This window comes from Aquila chrysaetos, chromosome 10, assembly GCF_900496995.4.
Source record: "Aquila chrysaetos chrysaetos chromosome 10, bAquChr1.4, whole genome shotgun sequence".
Taxonomy (NCBI): domain Eukaryota; kingdom Metazoa; phylum Chordata; class Aves; order Accipitriformes; family Accipitridae; genus Aquila; species Aquila chrysaetos.
The window spans coordinates 32,852,531-32,874,300 of NC_044013.1; the positions used below are offsets into that span (position 1 = coordinate 32,852,531).

At 42.6% G+C, this 21,770-nt stretch overlaps 1 protein-coding gene across 6 annotated transcripts in view; it reads right to left on the minus strand.

Moving 5' to 3' along the window:
* The window catches only part of AUTS2 (activator of transcription and developmental regulator AUTS2), an 806,450-nt gene that overhangs the window by 530,698 nt on the left and 253,982 nt on the right, over positions 1-21,770 (minus strand). Inside the window, exon 1 of one of the 6 annotated variants that reach the window (XM_030027829.2) lies at positions 10,226-10,586. The exons of the other annotated variants lie outside the window; for them this stretch is intronic. Coding sequence (XP_029883689.1) covers positions 10,226-10,273 — 48 coding nt within the window. The 5' untranslated portion in view covers positions 10,274-10,586. Of the gene's footprint in view, positions 1-10,225; positions 10,587-21,770 lie in introns of those variants that run through there. 6 annotated transcript variants of the gene reach the window in all.

The window sequence follows — 21,770 nt, forward strand, 5'->3', positions numbered from 1 at the left end:
CATGATATGCCTTTGTTTTAAGGTAACACAGTCAAATCCATAGCAGCTAAGCTTGGTGGGTGTTGAAGAACACCAGTTTTATATAACAGTCATCATATAAGACAAGATGTTTCAGAATAAGCTGCCCCAGCACCATCAGCACAGCGAACGGCTGTGTTGGGCCAGATCAAAGGCTCAGCTTGCGCAGCATCCTCTTTCCAACGGTGGCCATAAATGGATGTCCAAAAGAAGAGAACAAAAATAGGCTAAGTATATATAATACTCCTGCCTGTCTCTATTTATATATGTACATCTTTCCCCCTTGCTTCCACCTCCAGTCGTTTCCAGCTCACTGAGGTCCTGCTGTGGTTTCTGCCTGCTCAGTGGCAATCAGTTCATTTATTTTCCATTAATTTGTCCACTTTCCCAGAAGCGACGTAAACTTTTAGCATCCACAACTTCCTTTGACAACCAGTTGCAACACCTTCACAAAGAACCACCTACTTCTGATCTCCTTCAACCTGGCTCTTATCGACTTCCTTTGACATCCTCGAGTTCTTGTGTCGGAAGGCAATGAACAATCCCCATCCTCCCTGTCCCACTTGCTTTCACAGACCTCTGTCACATCTCCTTTACCTATTTACCTAGCTGAAGAGTTCTAGTTCATTTAGTTCCTCCTCACACAGAGGCAGTTCGACACCTTTGAACAGCCTTGCAGCTTTTCTCTGAGCATTAGTGTCTGCAAGACTTTGGAGAGGGGAGGACAAGAGCTGCACAATGTGTCCATGATGCAGGTAAATCAGGGATTTCTAATCCAGTGTCCCCTGTTCCATTCTTAGTATATTTCCCAATATTTTAGGTGGTTAGTCTTTTTTACTACTACTGAGCGCCGTGCTGATGTTTTGATGGAAATATCCATTACAATCCCAAGATCATTCTTGCATAGAAATGGCATTAGAACCTCCCTGATTTCACTCCTGCATGGAAATTGGCTCAGTCCATTATTTCATATAGGCGTTAGGATTGTTTTAGGCGAGAGTCAAGACAGTCCTTAAAAGCAGCATAAGGTATACATGCTTTGGCACAGGCTTGCCACTATGGTGAACTTAAGACACATGTATTTCCACTCTGAATCCCTTCTCCAACCCATGCTCTATGCATCAACCCATGCAGCTACCCCCCACCGTAATAAAACATTATTTTAACATACCCAGTGCTGTTTCATACAACCAGTATCTTCAAATTTTCTAAAAGCACACATAAATATTTGATACAGCAGACAATGCTGCTCTCACATCTGATTGCAAAGAAGATTATTTTTTCTCCCAAACAAATCCAATAACTTGATTATCTGATCTGGTCTGTTCTTATTCTTCTGCTTTACAATTTTCAAATATTTGCAGTTGTAAGTCTTTCAAAGCTTTAATTTGCTTAAAATGATTCACAAGCACCTTGTTAATATTTTATCAGTTTTATTACAAACGGTAAACAAAATCCAGTTCTTAAATAATTAAAGGGCAGAACTAGCCCTCAGGCAAACAAAGTCCAGGAGGGGGGAAATAAAAAATTAAAAAATCAGAGTAAGTAAATCAGAGTTTTTCTTCCCATCTACAGAACTGGTGAATCTAGCTTCAAAACAGAAAATAATTCTAGATGAACAGATTGCGTGTGACATCCCCCCAGCCAGCCTCTCTCATCTACTGTGTCCTGAATATTAATCTACGAAGTACCTACGTGTAACTGGTTACAGCGTTAAACATACCACAAGTCAAAAGCTGTGTCCCGAACAGCCACTCAGAGGAATTCCTCTGCATTTATGTGTGCCCAAACATGCTTGACTCTGCTTCTTTACCGGCCCCAAAACAGTCATTCCCAGACAGCAGAAGGTCTTACCACGGCTCATTGCCCAAGAGAAGGTAGCTGGTGCACGCTCCTCTGTCTTCCAGTGGCACCGACTCACCTCAGGGTAGACCTCACCAGGCACAGCACATTAACAAGGCTCAGAAAGTTCTTGCCCACATCACTCCAACCTGAAGCACACTCCCAGGCCTGCCAGCTCTTGGCACAGTGGTGAAAGCACACCCTGTTTGGCCAAAGCTCCCAGAAACCATGAAGAATATCACTTTTTCAGATGCCTTCAATACTGAGGGTGTTGCTACAATTATTAGCAGTTTTATTGCATCATTGAGCAGAGGTCAGCAAGATCCAGCCCAGCGGTGTGGGGCCAGATGTCAAATGGGAGCTGGAGTTTTTTAACAGAAGCAGCTTGGGAAGCAGAAATTCAGAACAGGGATGCTGAAATTGAGGCAAAAGACTGCTGGTAGGGTCACCAACATCATGCCTCTGACTGGCAGCATCTCCAAGTCTACTGCTCAATATCAACAGGGACAATGGGCCTCTAGCTTGGAAAAAGAAAATCCATTTTGTCCCTGACTTCCCAGAGGGTGGCTGGCCGGCAGGGAGACAGGCAGGCGAAGGCAGTACCTTGGTTTCAAACAAGGGCCCTCAGGCAGGAGTCCTCGTGTAGAAGACACACAAACGGTGATGACACCGCTGAGTCTGGTCATCCATAAAAAGGATACTGCTACATCCATGGTCCACCTGGTTGCTACAAAACTTACTTCTAATTATTTGGATTGAAAAGTGTTATTTAATGTACTTATTACTGCTATTACAACCTAGTCTATCATCTACCAACTCTTCAATCCAGCTGTGCTAAAGAACAGTGTTCACTGATACCAATCACTGTACAATCATTTTAGAAATTTTGATACAAAGTTTCCAGCTTTCTAATGTATTTAAAATTGTATTTCCTAATGCATTTAAAATTGTATTTCCTTTTTGTTACAGGAGAAACCACTTCTAATGAAGCTCTCCAAAGCATTGCAATCTGAAGAAAACCTAAGGAACTATGAAAGCAAGACTGCAAATTTTAATTACCTTTTGAAGGCTACACTGCCATGCATGCAAAAATGGATTAGATGCATTACATACCTAAAAATGTGTAATGGATGCATTGCTAGACTATTACATGCAGTTCATTGTGCAAAGTTTTTTGGTTGTATGTTTTGTGCAGTGGGCTGTAAAAGTTGCTTAACAGAAGAAAATACACTTCATTAAAAATTTACATCAGAAGAATGTAACAGGGCTCTTTTTTCTTGCTATTTTACCTGCCATTGACTATTCCCATAAGTATGCAATTCTTCTTAGTCTTACAAATACATGCAAAAAACCAGGACTAAAAATGGAAAAGTTTCAGGTCTAGATCCCAAACCATATTAAAGACAAAGCTGTCCAGAAGCTGGATCCAGTTGGAAACCCCCCCACACATATTCCCGCTTATAGGTGGGAGGATCCTAAAGTGACACCAAGATGCTAACAGTTCTGCTGCAGTGGCTCCCTTTGTGAGAAACATCAAGGGGAAAAGGGGTGGTGCTTGGACTTCCTAATGACTTGGCCATGCCAGGCTGCTGCAAGTCCCGCAGGATACGCAGGATGCAACAACTGCCCTGGATTCAAGGAAAAAAAAGTCCTTTAAATCTCTACCATATTCCCAGCAAAGCCAAACGAACCTATAGAGCCTTCTGATTCTTCAATTCAAAATGTGACAGGTTAGTGATAACCACTTATTGCAAAAAGCAAACTGCAAACGTTCAATTTGCAGAACTGAAAGAAATCAGGAAGATTTAACATCTGACTTAAAATGCCCTTTTCTAAAACCACACAAGAGCTCTCCCAAGAACTGGTCCAAGTACCAAGGACTGCCAGAATTGGGGAAAGATCCATTTAAATCAAAATAAATAAGTAAACATTACTTAGTCCAACATTCTTCAGTGTTCTCCTCCAAACACTTAGAAATCTGAGCTAACTTTATGACTGTAAGGACCAGGTAGAGAATATAACATACACAGAGATTAAGCGGCTTGCAGCCTGCACCTGTTTGCCAATTCCATGGCCCATCCACCACTTTTAATTTAACAACATAGTGCGGAAATAAAGGGAGGGACTCAGAGCAGAGCAGGGACCTGATCATTGCTCACACTGCAGGAGGTTACTCCTTGCAGGAGTTTTGGCTGAACTGCAGTCAGTTTGGCAGACCCAGGAGCAGAAGAAAACCAAGGGGCAGTTTCCGATGCAAGCACATACACGTGTGGTTTGTGGGGCTGAACAGTGCTGCTGTGAGGAGCTGACCTCCCATCCCTCTGGGGCTGGCAACTGCACTGGCAATGGCATTTCTTCCTCTGGGTTTCAGCCCTGCCTACTTTTCACTGGGCACACACGGCCATGGAGACGCAAGCCTATGCTTACTGCTGGTGTGCCAGCCAAACCCAGCCTTTGAGGCCAAAATAAGGGAAAAACGTTGCTCAGATCCACTCGCCAGCCTCAAGCAAAGTGCAGCAGCGGTGCGGGCTGCATCCACTGTTAGCAAGCACCTATTGTCCTTTGACATCTTTATGTTCACAGAAATGCCAGATAAAATCATAACACGATAACGAAAAGCCAAAATACGAAGCAAGGCAATTCTCTGTGATAGGGCTGTAATGGCAATCCCAGGGTCACCCAGCAAAACCAGGCGGGGATAAGCAGCTGAGTCCAAGTGAGTCTGGGCTCCTGAAGCACAAGGGCACATCTGTAATAATCTGTATTTACAAGTAAAGTAAACTCCTACATCTATTTTCCTGAGTTTGTTGAGTAGGCCCAATATCTGTATGCAAGCACATAAAATGACAAATCTTACTCATTTCCCTAAAACGCTGGCAGTCACAGTTGCAACACGATTTAAAAAAATGTAAACTTTTAATATTCATAGGCAGGAAAGGAAAAATTTCAGCAGCTAAAAGTGATAAAAATACTGAACCAGGTGTCTGTGCTGAGTAATTTAGGAAGACACAACCCTTGGCTGATCATCTCCATCAGTTTAAAGAGTAACATCTGATTTCACACCTGCAGAAATCCATCTACAAAGCAATGAAGAAAAGAAGTAGCAAAAATAAATAAATAAAATTAGCACAACTAGCTCCAGCAAACACTTCTGGAGGAAAAAACAGGTGGGTTCCCACCTCCCAGGCACTAGCCAGGATGGTTTGAGTGCCAAGAGGACCAGCCTCCATGGAATAGGGAGTTGCTCTAGGAGCAGGCTTGTTAACTCCCTGCCCTTCCTCTGATGCCTCTGGGCATAGATCTGACCCAAGAAGTCACCAACTGAAGCAGTTATCCCCGACTTGATCAAGGTGTGGGTACAGATTTCTGGAAGAGTTCATCATTCCAGGGAAAATGAATGTTTCAGGTGAGCTCAGGTCACCAGACTGATTTATCATCTTGGCTATCCAGCTCTTTTGAGCACCTGTGTTATACAAACATTGTGCACATTTCAGTACCCAGTCTGAAAAACCATAGACTTGTGAAAATGTGTTACCTACCCCAGCAAGGGGAGGAAATGGTCCTGAGATGAAAAACCTTTTTGCAGGGAGTGGGAGGGAGGAGAGGTTGTGCCACACAGGAGATAAATAACCAAATCTTTGCCAAATTACTGTTATAAAAGACAAGACAACGAGCAAAGTCAGAGAAAAAAGAAAAAGAAACCTAAATTCTCTAAAAATACAGCCAACATATGAATCTCCAGCTGCAGAGCAGCCTTTTCAAGATGCAACTCTCAATGCTTGTCGAGAAAGATGCTTCCTGCCTCGATCCCCCCAGAAGAGCAACACAATCTAATGAAAGTCACATTTGATGTGCTATGTGCTGCTCAATACCAAGTGGCTGAATTACTGGGTGCAGACCTCATCATACTCTTAAAAAGTAATTTTGAATCAGGGCTTTGATTTAGATTGGCTTTATCCTTTACATTCAAAGTACAACTGGTAATAATGTAGTCTGCGAGTTTAACATTTGAAACAGGGGTTCCATTTACCTCTTTGTACTTACTCAAGGAAAATGACTGTAATTGAAATCTTTCTGCTGGAAATGAAGCCCTTCGAACATTCAAAGTGGTTGCTTGTCCTTAAGGCTTTTTATTTTAGCTGTCAAAACTGTAAACTGCCTTTCAGAGTAGTGGGAGTCTTACGATAGAGGAAGAAATGAATGTACCCTGTATCTAGGTACTGGGTGTTTTAATCTAATTTTCCAGCTAGGAATACAGCACTTCTCTCCCTCGGGCACTGCTGGGAACAGGAAAATTAAGCTTCGCTTCAGTTCAGCAATATCTATCAATGAACCTCAAACAAGGGACAGGGCTTTTCAAGGACAAAGCAAAACCTTTCAAGTCCTCCAACTTCATCCATAAGCTCCTTCACGTATAAGCAGCATCACGTGAAGCCAGACTGCCCACTCACACTGCCTCTCTCCACACATCTCCCACACTTTCTAGAATTTCATAGGTTTCCAAGAGCTTGCCTTTTTTTCCCCCCTCAGATCAAACTGATTTCCTAGTGTCAGCACTACTATTCGTATGAAGCTGTTGAATTTTAATTACAGTGTAAATGCACTCAGACTGAATATGGGTATTATGTAAAAATGGCTCGTGTCCAAATGACCTTATATTAAATCTTTGAAAGGGTAAACATAAAGACTTTGGATTTTCTCCAGTAGGCTCCCTTGAAGTTTGTATAATAGAATGTTTGCAATTAACTTGATAATAGACTCAAGATGAAGTTGTACAGATTTCTACTTTGGTTAGTTTTATTATCTGATTATTTTAATCACAATTAAAAATGTGCTGCAGTGAAATCGTTTTACAGTGCTTGTCTAACACAATGTACAAAAAACTGTTTGGATGACTTGAGCAAACTAACATGCCGAAGTACATCAGTTTATCCAACATCCACCTCTTCTGCTTCCAGTTCCAACATGTCTTTAGGATAAAAGGTGAACATCCAAACACAGTTAAAGACCATTTCTCAGGCCTTCTGTTCCAGCCACAAATGCATGGGCACCATTCTTTTTTCCTACCAGTATAAAACAGCCACTGCACAGGCAGGCAGATGACACAAGTTGACTGGCTAAGAGATTTCAAGGTGCCAGGTGGATGAAATGAGTTTGAAAGCTTCCAGAAGACCCGTGAGGGTTGAATTTCCTTGAAGCTTCAGGCAAGTTAGATCACCAAACCTTGGTTCAAGTCTATTTGCAGAGGCTACGGATAACTGAGATGGGATGAGCAGCGTTCAAACACAATCAACAGAACAGTTTATAGCAGTAAAGCACAGTGATGCCAAGAGAATAAAACAGGTTGACAATCCATATGTGAAGGATTATTTTACAATCTATAAGCTGCCTGCAGAGTTACCTTTGACATGTATATAAATATATAAGCTTTGTCACAGACGGGTCTTCAGACATCAGAATCTTCCAAAGCAATTCAAAGGAAAAAAAAAAAAAAATTTGTGATGGCCAGAGGCAAGGATGTCAACTTCAGCAAAGCCAGCCAGCTAATAAAAATGTCAATGAACTTCTTTACAAGAGAATTAAGAGGGAGCAGTGCAATGTCAGTATTGTGGCACACACAGGAAAAGTTCTAGTTCTGATTTAACTGAGATATTGCACTGACGTGAGGGCAGAGACCCAACCTTTCCCTAACCTGAAATGACCTCCCTTAAACAGAGTTTATATAACACTTCCAAATGAGGAGAGTAAACTTAAATTAATTTAGTTTTCACATGCTGCTGCCAGAAGAGACATTGTTGTCCTTTCTACTCATCCTCAACCAGGTATTTACAGGTACATCCTTTACGGCTGTATACTTGGGGTGAACTGGGACACACACTGATCTGCCTGAAAATGAAGCCAGCCCCAAAAAAAGGAATAAAACCTGTTCAGTTCCAGTTGGATCAGCTCCCGGACACATGTCACCACACGGCTGCACAAGCACTACCGCTGACAACGTGTAGCTTGGAGTGGGAACGCTCATTCCTGCAGCAGCCCACACTTATGTCAACTGAAAATGAGAAACTGCATCTCCAAGTGAGATTTTAAATCCATTTAGACAAACTGCTGTTAAAAGCTCGTTTGAGAATTTCAAAGGTACTTCAGCTTAGCTAACATAAACCCAATTTCTAAAACCTTGACGACATCGAAGAGTTGTGAAAGAATTTGACCTAATTTTTTAAACCAATGTGGTTACACTAATGCAGAAGCACTTGTTTCATGGATCATATACCCACAGTGTCCAGCCAGAGAATTGCACCCATTTAATAAATTCAGCGTCAATTCACACCTAAGTCACACTAGCACAACTTTCACACGAAGACTTGAAGCTACTGCAGAATAGGCCAAGCACCAACCGCAACAAGAAAGCTGACATAAAATCCTGTGTTTAGCAAGGGGGTATGTGCCTACCTCATAGCCAAGACCAAAATTTCTGAAGTGCCTTCCATTAGGAAACCCCCACTACCATGCAAAGTACGACTGGTCTCTTGCCACACACGAAATTCAATAAAAGACCAGGCGCACACTTCAGTTTTTGTCTTCCTGAGTGTGTGCATTATGGTTTTGGGGTTGGACTTCTCCCCCCCCCCCCCCAAGATGAACAGACATGGCAACTTCCCTGGTGAATCAGAAGAAAATCTTATAAGACACAAGTAACTCTAGGAAGAATACAGATTAAATGGGTTTCCTGGATTTCATCCATGTTCAAATTTCCCAGGTTGTAGATCTCGAAAATATCTGTCTCTGACAAAACTGGTATGACAGGTTATGTAACACACACAGAGAATCAGGCAGTGACAGAAAAGCAGGAACATTATCTGCTCTGTTCAGGGACTCGAGGGCTTTCTGGCTGAACTCAGAAAAAAAAAAAAAAAAAAAAAGAAGAAATCGAATCACAAAATGTAAAGGTGGAAAAAAAAAAAAAAAATCCCCTGGCAAAAAAACTACTGATTTGAGTAGATTTTTATTTCCAGGAAGAGTTTCATATGCTAAATATGCAGAGTCGATTTGTTTTGATATAGATGTTTATACGTCTGGTATGACTTTAAAGAACATAGAAATATTGCAGAGAACCATCAAGGAGATAAAATATAACTGCCTAATAAAGTGGATTTTGCAGTCAAATTGCCTTTGTAAGACTGCCCAGAACAAATGAAAACGGAATAGTTAAATCTGTGACTTTGTTAAATACGCTATTTGCAGCCTGGGATAAATGATACGACAATCTTGTTAAATGAAACATATATGCTTCTTGTTAAATGAAATATGTATGCTTTCACTGTGTGCGGTATAACTTGAGGCACAAAGACAAGAAATAAATCAATGTGGGACTATTTGCCAGAATAGAAAATTTCAGCCTAATAGCACATGCATGGATTTTCCCCCTGTTCTAAGAATAGCAAGTTGCTAACTGCTCAAGGATGTTTAGGGAACAGATAGTGAGGCTTCTCAGTATTCTCACAAAAAAGTTGTCTTGCTCTTTTCCCTATTTTGCTGGATTAAAGAAAACAGCGAAGCTACATCCAAATACTGTGACTGGGTCTCAGCGTTACTGGCAACAAGATCAGCCTTCAACCTGGGGCAGGAAACCCTCGAGGGAGATATTCAGTGAAAATGCATCTCTGTCAAGCAGGTCCCTGCTGAAATCTTGGTCCATCCTCTCCCCATCCCCGTCCCTCTGTTTCCCCCGGGCATCTGGGTACCAAGGGACAGGCAAGATAAAGTGGAAGATGAGTGTTAAAGGAAAATCCAACAGAAAGCACTGTGTTCTGTGCAACAGGAAATGCAGCAAGTCCCGCAGTAAAACCCCCAGCAAACAGCCTTAGAATAGATCTCATTACTTTTTGATCAATAAAACTTCTTTCTTCCAGTAATAATTATGGACAATTAAATACTTACTTTGTTACTAAAGGAGAAGAAAAGCACCGACTTCCCTGCAGAAGCAGGTCACATCTCATAACCGGCTCTACAGAACAAGAAATAGTCCTTGCTTTCAAGCTCTACACGAGAAAAACAAATACATCTCTACCACTGCTTTTTTTTTTTTTAACTGACACAGCACCATAGGAATTAGATCTCAGCTTTTCTTTTCTCTTCCACTTGCACCATGCTGAAGTTGCGGCTGTGACATTTCAAGTACCCTGCGCTGCACCGGCTTTCGGCACGGCGTTATCTATCAAGCCATAGGAAAACAAATTCACCAGCGAAACTTCTCAGCGGCGTTCGCTCTGCTGGTGGCCAGAGCTCTCTGTCAAGAGAAGGGGGCTGCAGGCGACCACGCAGCAATCCCTTGGGAAAGACTGCAGCAGAAAATGTACCGACTTACCTTCTCTGCATACTTGAATTTGACGTAGAACCAACTTGACTTGATCATTGTCTCACCTCCTGCCCTCGTTAAAAACAAAAAAGCAACCCAAACCTATCCTGCTGATGAAAAGCAGCGTGCCGGCACTCCCTCTGTCAAAGCCAGCGATTTTCCAAGGAGACCACAGTATTTAGGGGAAGCGAAGGTGGGAGAAATAAAAAAAAAAAAAAAAAGGACAGAAAGAAAAACCGATGCTTTCCTTCTGCGGTTCCACTTTGTCCCCTCCTGCCCTCCCAACACTGAGCGCGATCTCGCTTGCTGCAACAGAGCTCGCTGAATGCCTTAGCTCTGCGTTTCGCTGTCAGCTTGGCTGCCTGACAAGAGAATTCCTCAAATGGACTTCAGCTGCATTCATCACAAATGGCACATGTCAGTAAAGCCAGGAGGCTGGCTCCAGCGCTGGCAGCCTCCCAGGACCATGACCTCCCCCAGTGGGATGAATAATGAATTCCAGCACTTCCCTCCAGACACAGATTAACACCTGGCTAAACATTATTCTGACAATGAGCTTGCCCATTCGGAGAACCCTACACCACCGTGTTAACCCCTCGCTCTCCCACCAAGCAGGGTGGCAATGCTTTGGAGGTCTGTCCCACAATGCCCTCCCCCACCTAAAGAAAGATTACTGAACTATATATAGTTTAGAAACAATAAAGCCTCTTAAGCATAAAGCAAATATCTCCTTTCCCATTCTGCAGCTGCAGTAATGCTACCATGTAACCAGAGCAAGTAATCAGGAGTCAGGCTCTCTTCTGCTCCCCCCCCCCCCCCTTTTCTCAGCCTCCCTCTACATACCCACTTGTTAAGCTTTGATGTTGTCCGGCTGATGTTTTAAAATAATATCTGTAAAGACCCTTTAAAAAAAAAAACCAACAACAACGAAACAACCACCACTATCAATATGAAACTAATGCATAAAAAATCCCGGGAAGACATCTATCAGGCTGTTCTTCTGTCCGTTCAGAAGCACTGCCCAATTCCCTGTCTCTGGTTTAATGAGACACATTGATTTGGTTGCAGCTTGCTGCAAATCTCCTAGCTCTAAGTATGCCATAGAGCAGTGAATATCAAGTTGCAAACTACAGGATGAATATAATCAGCCTACTGTATTTCCGCTGTATACAGAAAGTGCTGTACTGGAGCAGAACTATCTGGCCCAGCATGCTATGCCCAAACACTTTAAGATGCACAAGGAGACAATGTAAGAAATCTCAAGTCCAAAGATGTGCCTGCAGTAACACGTCTAATAACACAGATGGACCTGATTTTGTCATGCCAGTAGTTGAATCTCTTTATGTTTCCATAAGATGCTGAAGGAGGTTCAGAATTTCACTATATGCAATAGGACAAAGTCACCTTCTTTTGTTGTTTTTAACCAGCTGTCTGGTTATTTAAGTGGGAGTCTCGCAGTATCCTATCCTGCAAAAAAGAGAATGATTTGCTTCTCATCATCTTCAGATCAGTTATGATTTTACAGATTTTTCTTGTCTCCCTTATAGCACACCTTTTGGGGACTGGAGACTCCCAGACTGTTACATTTCTCCTTGTAGGGAAGCAGTGCATGTCTCCGCAGAACCTTTTCATCATTCTCTGCACCTTTTCTAGGTATAGGTATCTTTTTCACAGGCAGAGTGAGATGGAATAAATACATGCACCACTGACTTACTACGTCCAACTATATGCACGCACAGAGATACACAGTGGATGAGACAGATCCTGAAACCTTTGTCAATATTACCCACCTAAAAAGTACTATCAATACTGATAATGGCATCACTGCATCATATGAAAGCTGTAACTTTGAGAGCCTGGCTACGCATTCACTTGTGAACAGAGGTTTTTAGAACTTCTCATAAACTAAGACAAGGGATCTGAATACCAATATTGACCAATAATAGTCACCTCATTTGATTGTATGGCTTTAACACTCCTATGCAGCTTTGCACATGGGAAGATGCCCTAGTCCGTCCCCAGCTGCAGCAGCTGGAGATGAGGCTGCACAGCCCCGCTCTGCAGTTAGAACCCTGCCCTTCCCTGCTCAGCCAGGGCATCGGGGTGAGCAAGTCCCTTCTAAACCCCCTCAGTGCAACTCAGCCAAGGTAGTTCAAATCCCTGCTATCCACGGCTGTAGCTGTCAGAAATGACTTTCCATTGATGCCACAGAAAAGTATTCCCACACTCAGTTTAATTCTGCATTTCTGTGGGAGAATTAACCTATGCTAAAAGGGTGGTAAAATGCCCCAGCCTTTTTCAGCTCTATGGAAACATCAAAAATTGTGTCTTGCAAAGACAACAGTGGATGAGAAGGTCTCCTACAGGGAACACACACCCAAAGAAAATTAAACCACTGATTTTTATTAGCACCTTCTATTTTCTGCACCTAAAAAGCTGGTTTTTGAAGTAGCAAATGAATAAATAGGACAGATCCGGCTGTAAGTTTGAATGAGATCAGGTCAGTGCAAGAGCCTCGTTTCCTTCCTAGCTGCTACTCTGCGAAGGGCTCTGCTGTAACTCCAGTCCCTGCAGCAGGACACCCTGCCTGCTAGCACTGCCTGGGATTTACTGCAGACACCAAATGTGAACCACATAGGTGGTGTCAAGAGCATGACTCATCCCCAAGCTGCCTGTGTCCACACGTACACCACGCTCTCTTGTACCCAATTATAGGAAGTTTGCTCACTGCATTGACCCAGGAGTCCCCGCGGGGACCTTGGGGCAGTATCACAGGGTGCAGCCACTGAAGAAGCGAGCTTTGACACTGTGTACCAAGCACAAACAGCTGTGGCTCAAAGCAATTACCAGGCCCTGGATGTTTTCCACTGGTTCATTAGCATCTGGCAGGACCTAAAGTTCCAGGGTCACAAAACACAGAGCTATTATTTTATCTCAGGAAAATGCACAACGACATCCTCGAGAGCTGTCCTTTTGTAATCAAAGGACAAGTGCAGCACAGGGAACAGAGATGCAGAATTTCTAGCCATCACGTCCCCCAGCCAGGCAGGGAAGAGCCGATCATGCCACAGGATTGCTCATTTTTAGTCACACTGTTGAAACCCCCAATATTAGCATCCACAAACAGCCCCTAGCCAGCACCAGCAGAACCTGGTTATTTCTTATAATACTAATAGCTGTTTAGGTTTGCACAGGTACACAAAGTACTTGACAGCTTAAGTTTTCAACACTGCATTCATCTTTGCAGTTGAGCAAAATACACCATTTAATTCAAAACCTACAGTGTCAGCGCTTTTTCTGAAATGTATTTGAGTCTCATATTGTCTATATGGTGCATCACACAACAGCTTCACTTCTGTTGGCCAATTCACCTTCACTTGTTAGGGACACACTGGCAGTCAAACAATACCTTGGATAGGAATTCATCCCTAAACGTGCTCCAAAACTGTGTTATCCCACACCTCCTCTTTCAAACACCTATCAATAACAGGAAATAATGTACTATTCAGATTCTAAGTTTGTACAGCCAAAATCCAGACTTGATTTTATATAGCCCCAGAAAAGGAACCATATTTGGTAGAATATTTGCAATTCTCCCAGAATAATCATCTTTTGATTTATTCAGTAGGTTTTTTCATACTCTAATATACCATTTTGAATGTGAGACAGTGTACAGAGGAACTGAAATAACCTCCTTTTTAACAAACCATTGGTTCTAAGCCTCTTAATACACCCTAATGTATATTTAGATATCGATCCGTGTTCATTTCAATTATTCCCCATGACAAAGCTAATCATATACTAATGCAAGCAAACTAAACAGCGAGCAGTACCAATTTGATTTTTAAGTCGCCTAAAAGCAGGGTATACCTCCTCCTCTTCTCTTTGACTCCGGGTTTGTTGTCAAGTCAGACTAACATTTTCTTGGTGCTATGTAGGAAGGAAGGAGCAAACTGGGCACTATTTCACCTTGTACCTGCCACAGTATAAACGCCCCAAAGAACCCACTTGCAAGGGCACATGGTGGAGCCAAGCCATGCTGATCCTGGAGCAAGCTGAAGAGCACTGACCCTTCCACCAAGCAAAACGAACCTCTGTGCATGTATCTATGTGTGCAGGGAGGCTAAAGCAAGATGATGTATATGCAGCAGGGACTACATCCAAGATGAGTTACATCCATTCCTATCTCCTTGGCACTATGGGAGCAGAAAATCATCTCAATCCCTATTACCATAATAACTTTCACACTTCCCATCCAGCAAAGTGAAGTGTGGGGATGTTGTAAAAAATAGGACATAAACAACAAGCACAAACAAAGTTTAGATAAATAGCAAGATCCCATCTCCAGAAAATGTTTACAGCTATTTCTATGATTAGCCTTGGGGGGGAGGGTGGGATGGGGGGGAGGCAATTTGGAATAAGTATAAATAAAAAGGATTTTGAAATGTTTTTCACAGTTCAGAATGGCTCCTAATATACCAGCCAAAGCAGTGATCCCTGCAAGATTATCTGAAGCTGAGAGCAAAGCCTGTGGGATCTGCAAGCTGACTAAAAGAGAAAGTTTTTCCCCAAGTTCAGAGAACCACAGAGTAATACGGATTACTTTATAGGAAGCGCAAGTGCTGAAGCTCCGTCTGCCTGCCTTCCAACATGCCCAGCACTTCCCGAGCTTTAACCTAGCAAATACCAGATTCAATTCAAAGTGAATTCTGTAGCAGTGTTTCTGTTTTAGAACTAAACCAGAACTACACCAGCTCTGTCTTCAAACTCCTTTACATCCTAAAAGGCTTCCCAGGGCATGGACAGGGAGGAAAAGGGTCAGAATGGCCAAACCCTAACGAATCGATGGTTACATCTCAGAACCAACACGCTGAACCAATAAGGTGTCCACAGCCTCCTGAGGCCCCCGTTACTGGACATTTCTGGTTCACATGAAGGCCAACAGGGAACTATCATCTTTCAGGCTAATAGAAAGCACTGTGGGATTTGCTGTCTTGCTATTAACATGATAACAATCCCATCTTGTACCTTATAACCCTGCGCTCCCATCAACACCATCTGCTCTTTCATCTTGAGTGCTGCTGAAAAATCTCATCATAAACATGCTGCTGTCAATTTGTACTTCTGTGCATGTTTTAAAAAAAACTCTCTAGGTCACTAGTTTGAACTCAACATGGGCTGAGCTGGCAGTATCCAAAAGCTCTTCTGCTTTAATATCCACTTAGAGCAGGCACAGAATGAGCTGCATCCCGTGTATCAAAGTTCCCAGGACTGGCACCATTTCAGACAGACAAGATGCAGGACGAAGCAGTCTGGAAGGAGACCAACGCCACCCCTGCATCCCTGCAGGCAGAGCCACGCTTTATGGAAAGATTTTTTTGCAATGACTGAGAAGTGCAAGCAACATTTTCCCCGCCTGCTGTAAGATCTGTCAGGTCTTACAGCTGCTTTTCCCTGGGACTAGGATAAAACCTAATAAGTAAGGCTACCTGATTCAAAGAGAAAGAGTACAGATTAACTTGAGAAAAGCAGTCTGAAGTACTATATCTCCCCCAGCAAAGTGCCAATTTGTAATGAGTTACGGTGAGTGATAACTCAGCTTGGGCACGTGCTCTGCTTCCTAGGTGAAATTATGGCTAGGAGGCACAACCACAGAGGCCTGAAAGATTCAAAGACACCTTGATCCAGTCCACAGAGGACAAGAAACAGACATTTGCTAGTGGTTTACAATCTGCAAGAGACAGACTGAGATGGAAGAAGGACAGCCCATAAGCCTGGCACACAAGAGCTAGGCTCATGATGGCTCACAATATGTTACTTCTGCCACATTGAGTTATATCAGGTTACAATAAGGAAAGCTACTGACGTTATATGATATATATGTAACTGTGCCAGGAAGTCACGTTGCGAGCATCTTCAGCAATGGGAGGCAAAGGTTGCTTAAAATGTCTTTTTAATCTTTCTGAAAAAGAAGGTGCAGTGCTATAATCTGTAATTTAAAAAAATAACAATAATTGCCATCTGGACAAAATGGCTTATGATATTAAAAGATCAAATGATGCTTTTGTAATCCTACACAATGCTTCTGCAGTTTGTTCCCTGGCTTTCTGGTTTCTAGAGCTACAGCGGTATTTGGCCAGGGTTTTATTACCTGGAGAAAAGTTCACTTCTGAGAACACACCAGCACTCAAAAGTGTTTGAAATGACACGGTTCTCAAAAGCAGAAGCAGTCATTTCTGTGACACTCCATCATTTCGTCCTACTGGAATACATCTCTGCAATACATTATATAGTTGTCTGTATATATCTCCCTCATTTACACATGGAACGGGGATGAGGGAGCAATATATCCGGGGGAAAAAAAGTAAAGCAATGCCTGAAAAAAAAATGCAACCTTTCCATGCAATGTGCGTATATACATTTAAGCACTAACACAAGTTGCCTTTGAACATAAAAAGGAATTAGATGGCAGGGCACTAATGCCCACAGTTAAATCAAGTCCTGTTCAGGAAAAACGTTTTACTCTAAAAATCCATACCAGCATAGATAAGCCTGCAATGCCAATAGCTCCTGCATTCAGCAATGGATACAGGGTAATTTACACCTTAGCAATAAGTGCTGTAACCTACTTAACACTTACCGAGTCACAAGGCTGTGCACAGGGAGAGCAATCAAGGGCTAACTGTAAAGCCTTGTCCTTCTGTACACTGTGAGGTCCACGCACCCATGCCCAGCAACATAGCACACCAGCAGATCACAGATCTCAACCACAACAGCCTCCAGGCAGTGCACTCACACTGTGCCATCACGAGCATAACGACGTATAAACCTAATGTGATCCCTGCTATGGTTTTTGCATGATTCAAGATTCTTCTTGTCTTACACAGAACAAGTACCCCAGCACAGTGCAGGAAGGCAGAGACAAAGAAACAACCAATATCTCCCCAAAAATGGGCTTAACCAGTCCCAGCTCCCCTTCACCCAACAGAAAACACCCTGCCAAGAGGTCTAGCGTGTTCATAACCCACTTCTCTGGGAAGCTCCCAGGAGACTGGATGCTACTCGAAGGTTCCCATACACCACTCTGCTTTGATCGGGTCTGAGATGCTTTGTACTCACCAAGCAGAAAAAAATACCCTGACTGAACCAGACTGGAGACTGCAGCCCATAAGTGCGTGTGTTTATGCATGTGCATGTACACATAACTAAAAAACAACCAGTCGATTTGATCTTGCATTGCCATTTGATTTTCAAAGTAATTCTAATTCTTGCGAAGTTTCCCTTTAAAAATGAGATTTTGTTCTTTAATATTCATTGACTTCTAGTTTGCTTCCCACACACAACACATTATTTACTCTACAGTGGCTCGGTGCATCAATTATGGTAATAGTTTGTGAATAACATTTGCATTATGGGAAAATGAGCCTGGTTATTTAGCACTACGCGAACCATCCCTCTGGAAAATTGTCACAAACATACGTATCATATGCCTCTACTTAAACAGATCTGTAATTACACTAGTTTATTAAGAAGAGCCAGCTTTTTTTTTCCTCTCTTTTTTTTTTCTAAATCCTCTTTCTGAGAGCAGACTAACATCTATATAACCCTTGCCCTTACTCAGACAGCCAAAGGTAAAGGCTAATGACTACTGTTACCATGTTCTCATGGCAGGGCTTACTTTATATTAGAGATGTTAGGGGTGTAATGCATCTTCGACATTAGTTTACTTCAGTGCAGAAAGTTTGGCTCAGTAATTGTGGCTTTTGAGTAATGCTCTGTTTCAGTCCCTTCAGCTAAATTCCAAGCTCAGTTCAACTACTGTAAATTCTGATTAACATCTGTATTACATCAGCACCCCGAGTTTATATTCCACGAGCAGGACTGCATGATGCTAGGCACTGAATATGGAGAGCAACACAGTCCTTTATCCAGAGGAACTGCACTGCTACTAAAATTCCTCTGGACCTTAATGAGTTTAAAGTAGCAAATAAGGTATTACGCTTTCTCAGTGTTTATGAATACCTGTCTAAAAACTTCTCAACTTTTTTAAGCAATTGGGAAGAGCTAGGAAATATTACAACAGGGGGTGTTAAAAAAAAAAACACACACACACACCCCAAAAACCCCCACCAAACCACAGAAAAATGAACAGCTTTGTGCACTGAGGAGCTGTAGTACCAGAACTCACGGTGTTTCTTAGACTGCAAAATCCTTGCAAATAAGCAATTATGCTAGCATATAGCAGTTGTTGGTGTGCTTTTATGGTGTCCACTGTAAAGCTCGGGTATATTTGGAGAAGTTAATCAAGGCTTAAACCTTTCTTAGAGCACTGGAGATTTCCAAAGAGCACCTAACTGCTGTCTTTATACATAAGAAACGCACAAAACTGCCCCTTTGCATGAAAAGGGAGCGCAACACAGAGCGATGCAAACACAGGTACTTGGCTCCTGAGGTCCTAAATGTGGAGAAACAAAGCTGTTGATGGCATCAGATCTCCACAAGCAATTCCACGATCAGAACTAAACTTTCATAGGCAGAATACACTATAAAGAGCATTCAAACAAGTAAACTGAAACTGGAAAGAGAGTGGTGTAGACAGTGCAACACAACAGTACCCGAGATTACACGCCGTCCTCTATACTTAACTGCAGCTGGCAACGCCGTGTACCAGCAGTTCCTCTCCAGGCTGCTGGGCAGAGCATGGTCCAAGTCAGTAAAGAAATAAGATAGTTGTTATTATTTAACAGGTCTTTCATAGCCCATGACTTGGTGATCTCAGGCCAATTCCAAAGCTTCCAGCCAAGAAATCATCCTAACGAGCCATCTCAAAAAGCAGTCAAAGATTACATAGGCTATTGACACTGAACTGCATCCTTGTTCTTCGGCCCGATGTGGGAAAAAAAAAAAACCAAACAAAAAACTAATGTTGGACAAGTTTTAGTTTGCTCTACCACTGTAATACCTTCCACCCGGGTTCCCAACACATGGAAGGTACCGGGTATTGGTGTATGCGATACCAAACTGTCTTTACGCCAAGCACAGTATAACGTGTGATTTTTCATCTGTAGTGACAAAATTGAAGCTGGTCTTACTTATTCTGTACCAGCACACAGTGTGTGCATTTGGAAGTTGCTCAAATGCTCATGCACCCAGCTACAGTATGAAAATCTCCATAGTAAAAGCTTCAGCAGTCCCACAACGCGCAACGACAGCAAGCGCTCTATGTTGTACCTCACACACAGGCTGGGAATTAGCCCAGCCCAAAGCTGGGACTGCTGTGCACATACACTAAGCTGAGCAAGGAGACCCATCCATTTCATCAGATCACCTCCTTGGCAGTTTCTCTGTTTCTTTGGATGTGCTGTAAAGTTTAAACTGAGCTGGGAAGTAAACACAGGCAAGTGACACTTGCTAGTTCCTAGGCAGTAACGTCAGTGTGGAAAGGACTGTCACTCTCCCAACTTAAGTGCGCTTTTTATAACAGCATTCAAGTCTTAAGCTCCGTACAGTCTTGCTGTACTTTGTACCCACCACAGAAGCTGACTGTGACCGTGACACATTGTGCCATGTCCAGCAACGACTAGCTATCATTTTGAACTTCAAGGTAGAGATTTTAGTGACTGGATGTGCAGAGATTCCAGACACAGTCTTACAATTAACCGGACGTAACTTCCCACTTCAATTCAACATAGCCAGGACACTAAAAATGCCACATCAGAAAATCACACTATAAGAGTCTGTCTGCATCCAGATGGCACTGTGCATTTTGAAATGTCAACTCCAATATAACATATACTTTTCTGGGATAGGTGAGGATGGAGGTATAAAACAGAAATTAATTATTCTTGTGATATACTTGAAATTTTAAGTATTAACTTGTATTGAAGCTCTTGATCTAACAAAGTACCATTAAAAAACCCACAACAACAAGGCCCAAAAGCTTACCCCATCCAATCTAGGCAATGTTACACTCACCACAGCAACACCAAATAAACCAAACCTTCCCCCTCTACTTTGGGCAACTAAACAGCACAGCGTCATGTTCACCACAAGATTCAAAGGCGATGCTTTTTGTCCTGTCTCAGTAGAAAAGGTGTGCTTGTTTTAACAGCAAAGAGAACAGGTTGGCGGCTCTTGACAAGTCTGAATCAAAGCATCTGCAAAGAGAATGGCAAAGGTCAGGCTGATGCTGAGAGCTGGCACTGCAGTGATGTGCCACGAGCTCCTGTCTCTGCTGGAAAAATGTTCAGCTCTGTCTTTGACACACTTTCCCTTGCTACAGGTTTATCTTCCTGATCCTAAGAGAGGAAAGATAAAAACAGACATGTAAAAAGGATGAGGAAAAGAAAGGGGGAAGCTCTGCAGTATAGTCCCCTCCCTCATTTTAATTATTGATGCAGACAGCCTAAGCAATCTGTAAGCCATATACATAATGTATTTACTTGAAAATCCCAGCAAATCCACATGGTATTACAGAACAAACTACAAGCTGATCTGGGAGCACTGTCTTAAGAACTGGGTAAGCTGTCTCCATGTACTCAAAAATCTGTTTGACAAACGGAAAGATTAGATTAATGTTAATAATCCTAACATGCTCAGCAGCACTCTTTCTACCCTAGCAATGCAGTTTGGGTGTCCCGGGTCTTGTTTTGCATCCACACCAGATCCTTTTCTCAGCATAGACTTGCTTGTTCAGAATGACAAAAGGCAAGACTGGCTCACATTCTTCAAGACCCCCAGTTTGATTATACACACCATCAGTAATGTTTAGGGATCAGCCAAAAAGCAGCAGATGTTTTACATAGCAAAAGACCATGTTTAAAAAAAAGAAAAAAAAAAATCACTTCTTGAAACAGCTGCTTTTAGGTTTGGAGCTAAGGAGGGTGGATGGGGGAAAAGGGAATTGGAGCAAAGAGTCAGACTTCAGCCTGACTTCAGTGAAAGATGGTATGTCCTGCTCAGCTCTACCTGTTGTTGACTGGAACCACCTGGACAAGAAACACATTAATTACAAATAAGGTTCCTTGTACAGCTTAACAGACAGCATAAGCAGCAGCAGCAGCACAGTTTACTACAGGGTGAAAATGCAAAATCTGTAGCTCATTGAGCCATTCATTGTGTTTCAGTTTCAAAGTTTCATCTCACTCCATAAGAAATGACAGCCAGCCAAGGCTTTCTGCATCTATGCTGCAGAGCACTAAATGAGCTTGTGTGCTACAACAGCAAGGACGGACGAGGATGGGGACCGACACTGTCACTTTGCAGCACCCTGGACATGACACAGTGAGTCCCAAGGCACAGGCTGAGCTTTCCTTCCTGCACCCGCAGGTCCCGGCAAGCGTGGCTGGACCAGACGCCCTACCTCTGCAACACCCAGATGTCTGTGAGTCCTCTGCTGCAGGGCAGAGCCTGTTCGCAATTTTCTTCTCAACCACCAGTACGAAAACACGAACCTTCAGACAAACGGATCCTTCACTTCCTCCTAGCTGCTTTTAGTGGTTTCTTTAATCTTTTAAGCTTCTGGGTCTAATCCAGCAGCTGCCATCAAAAGTAC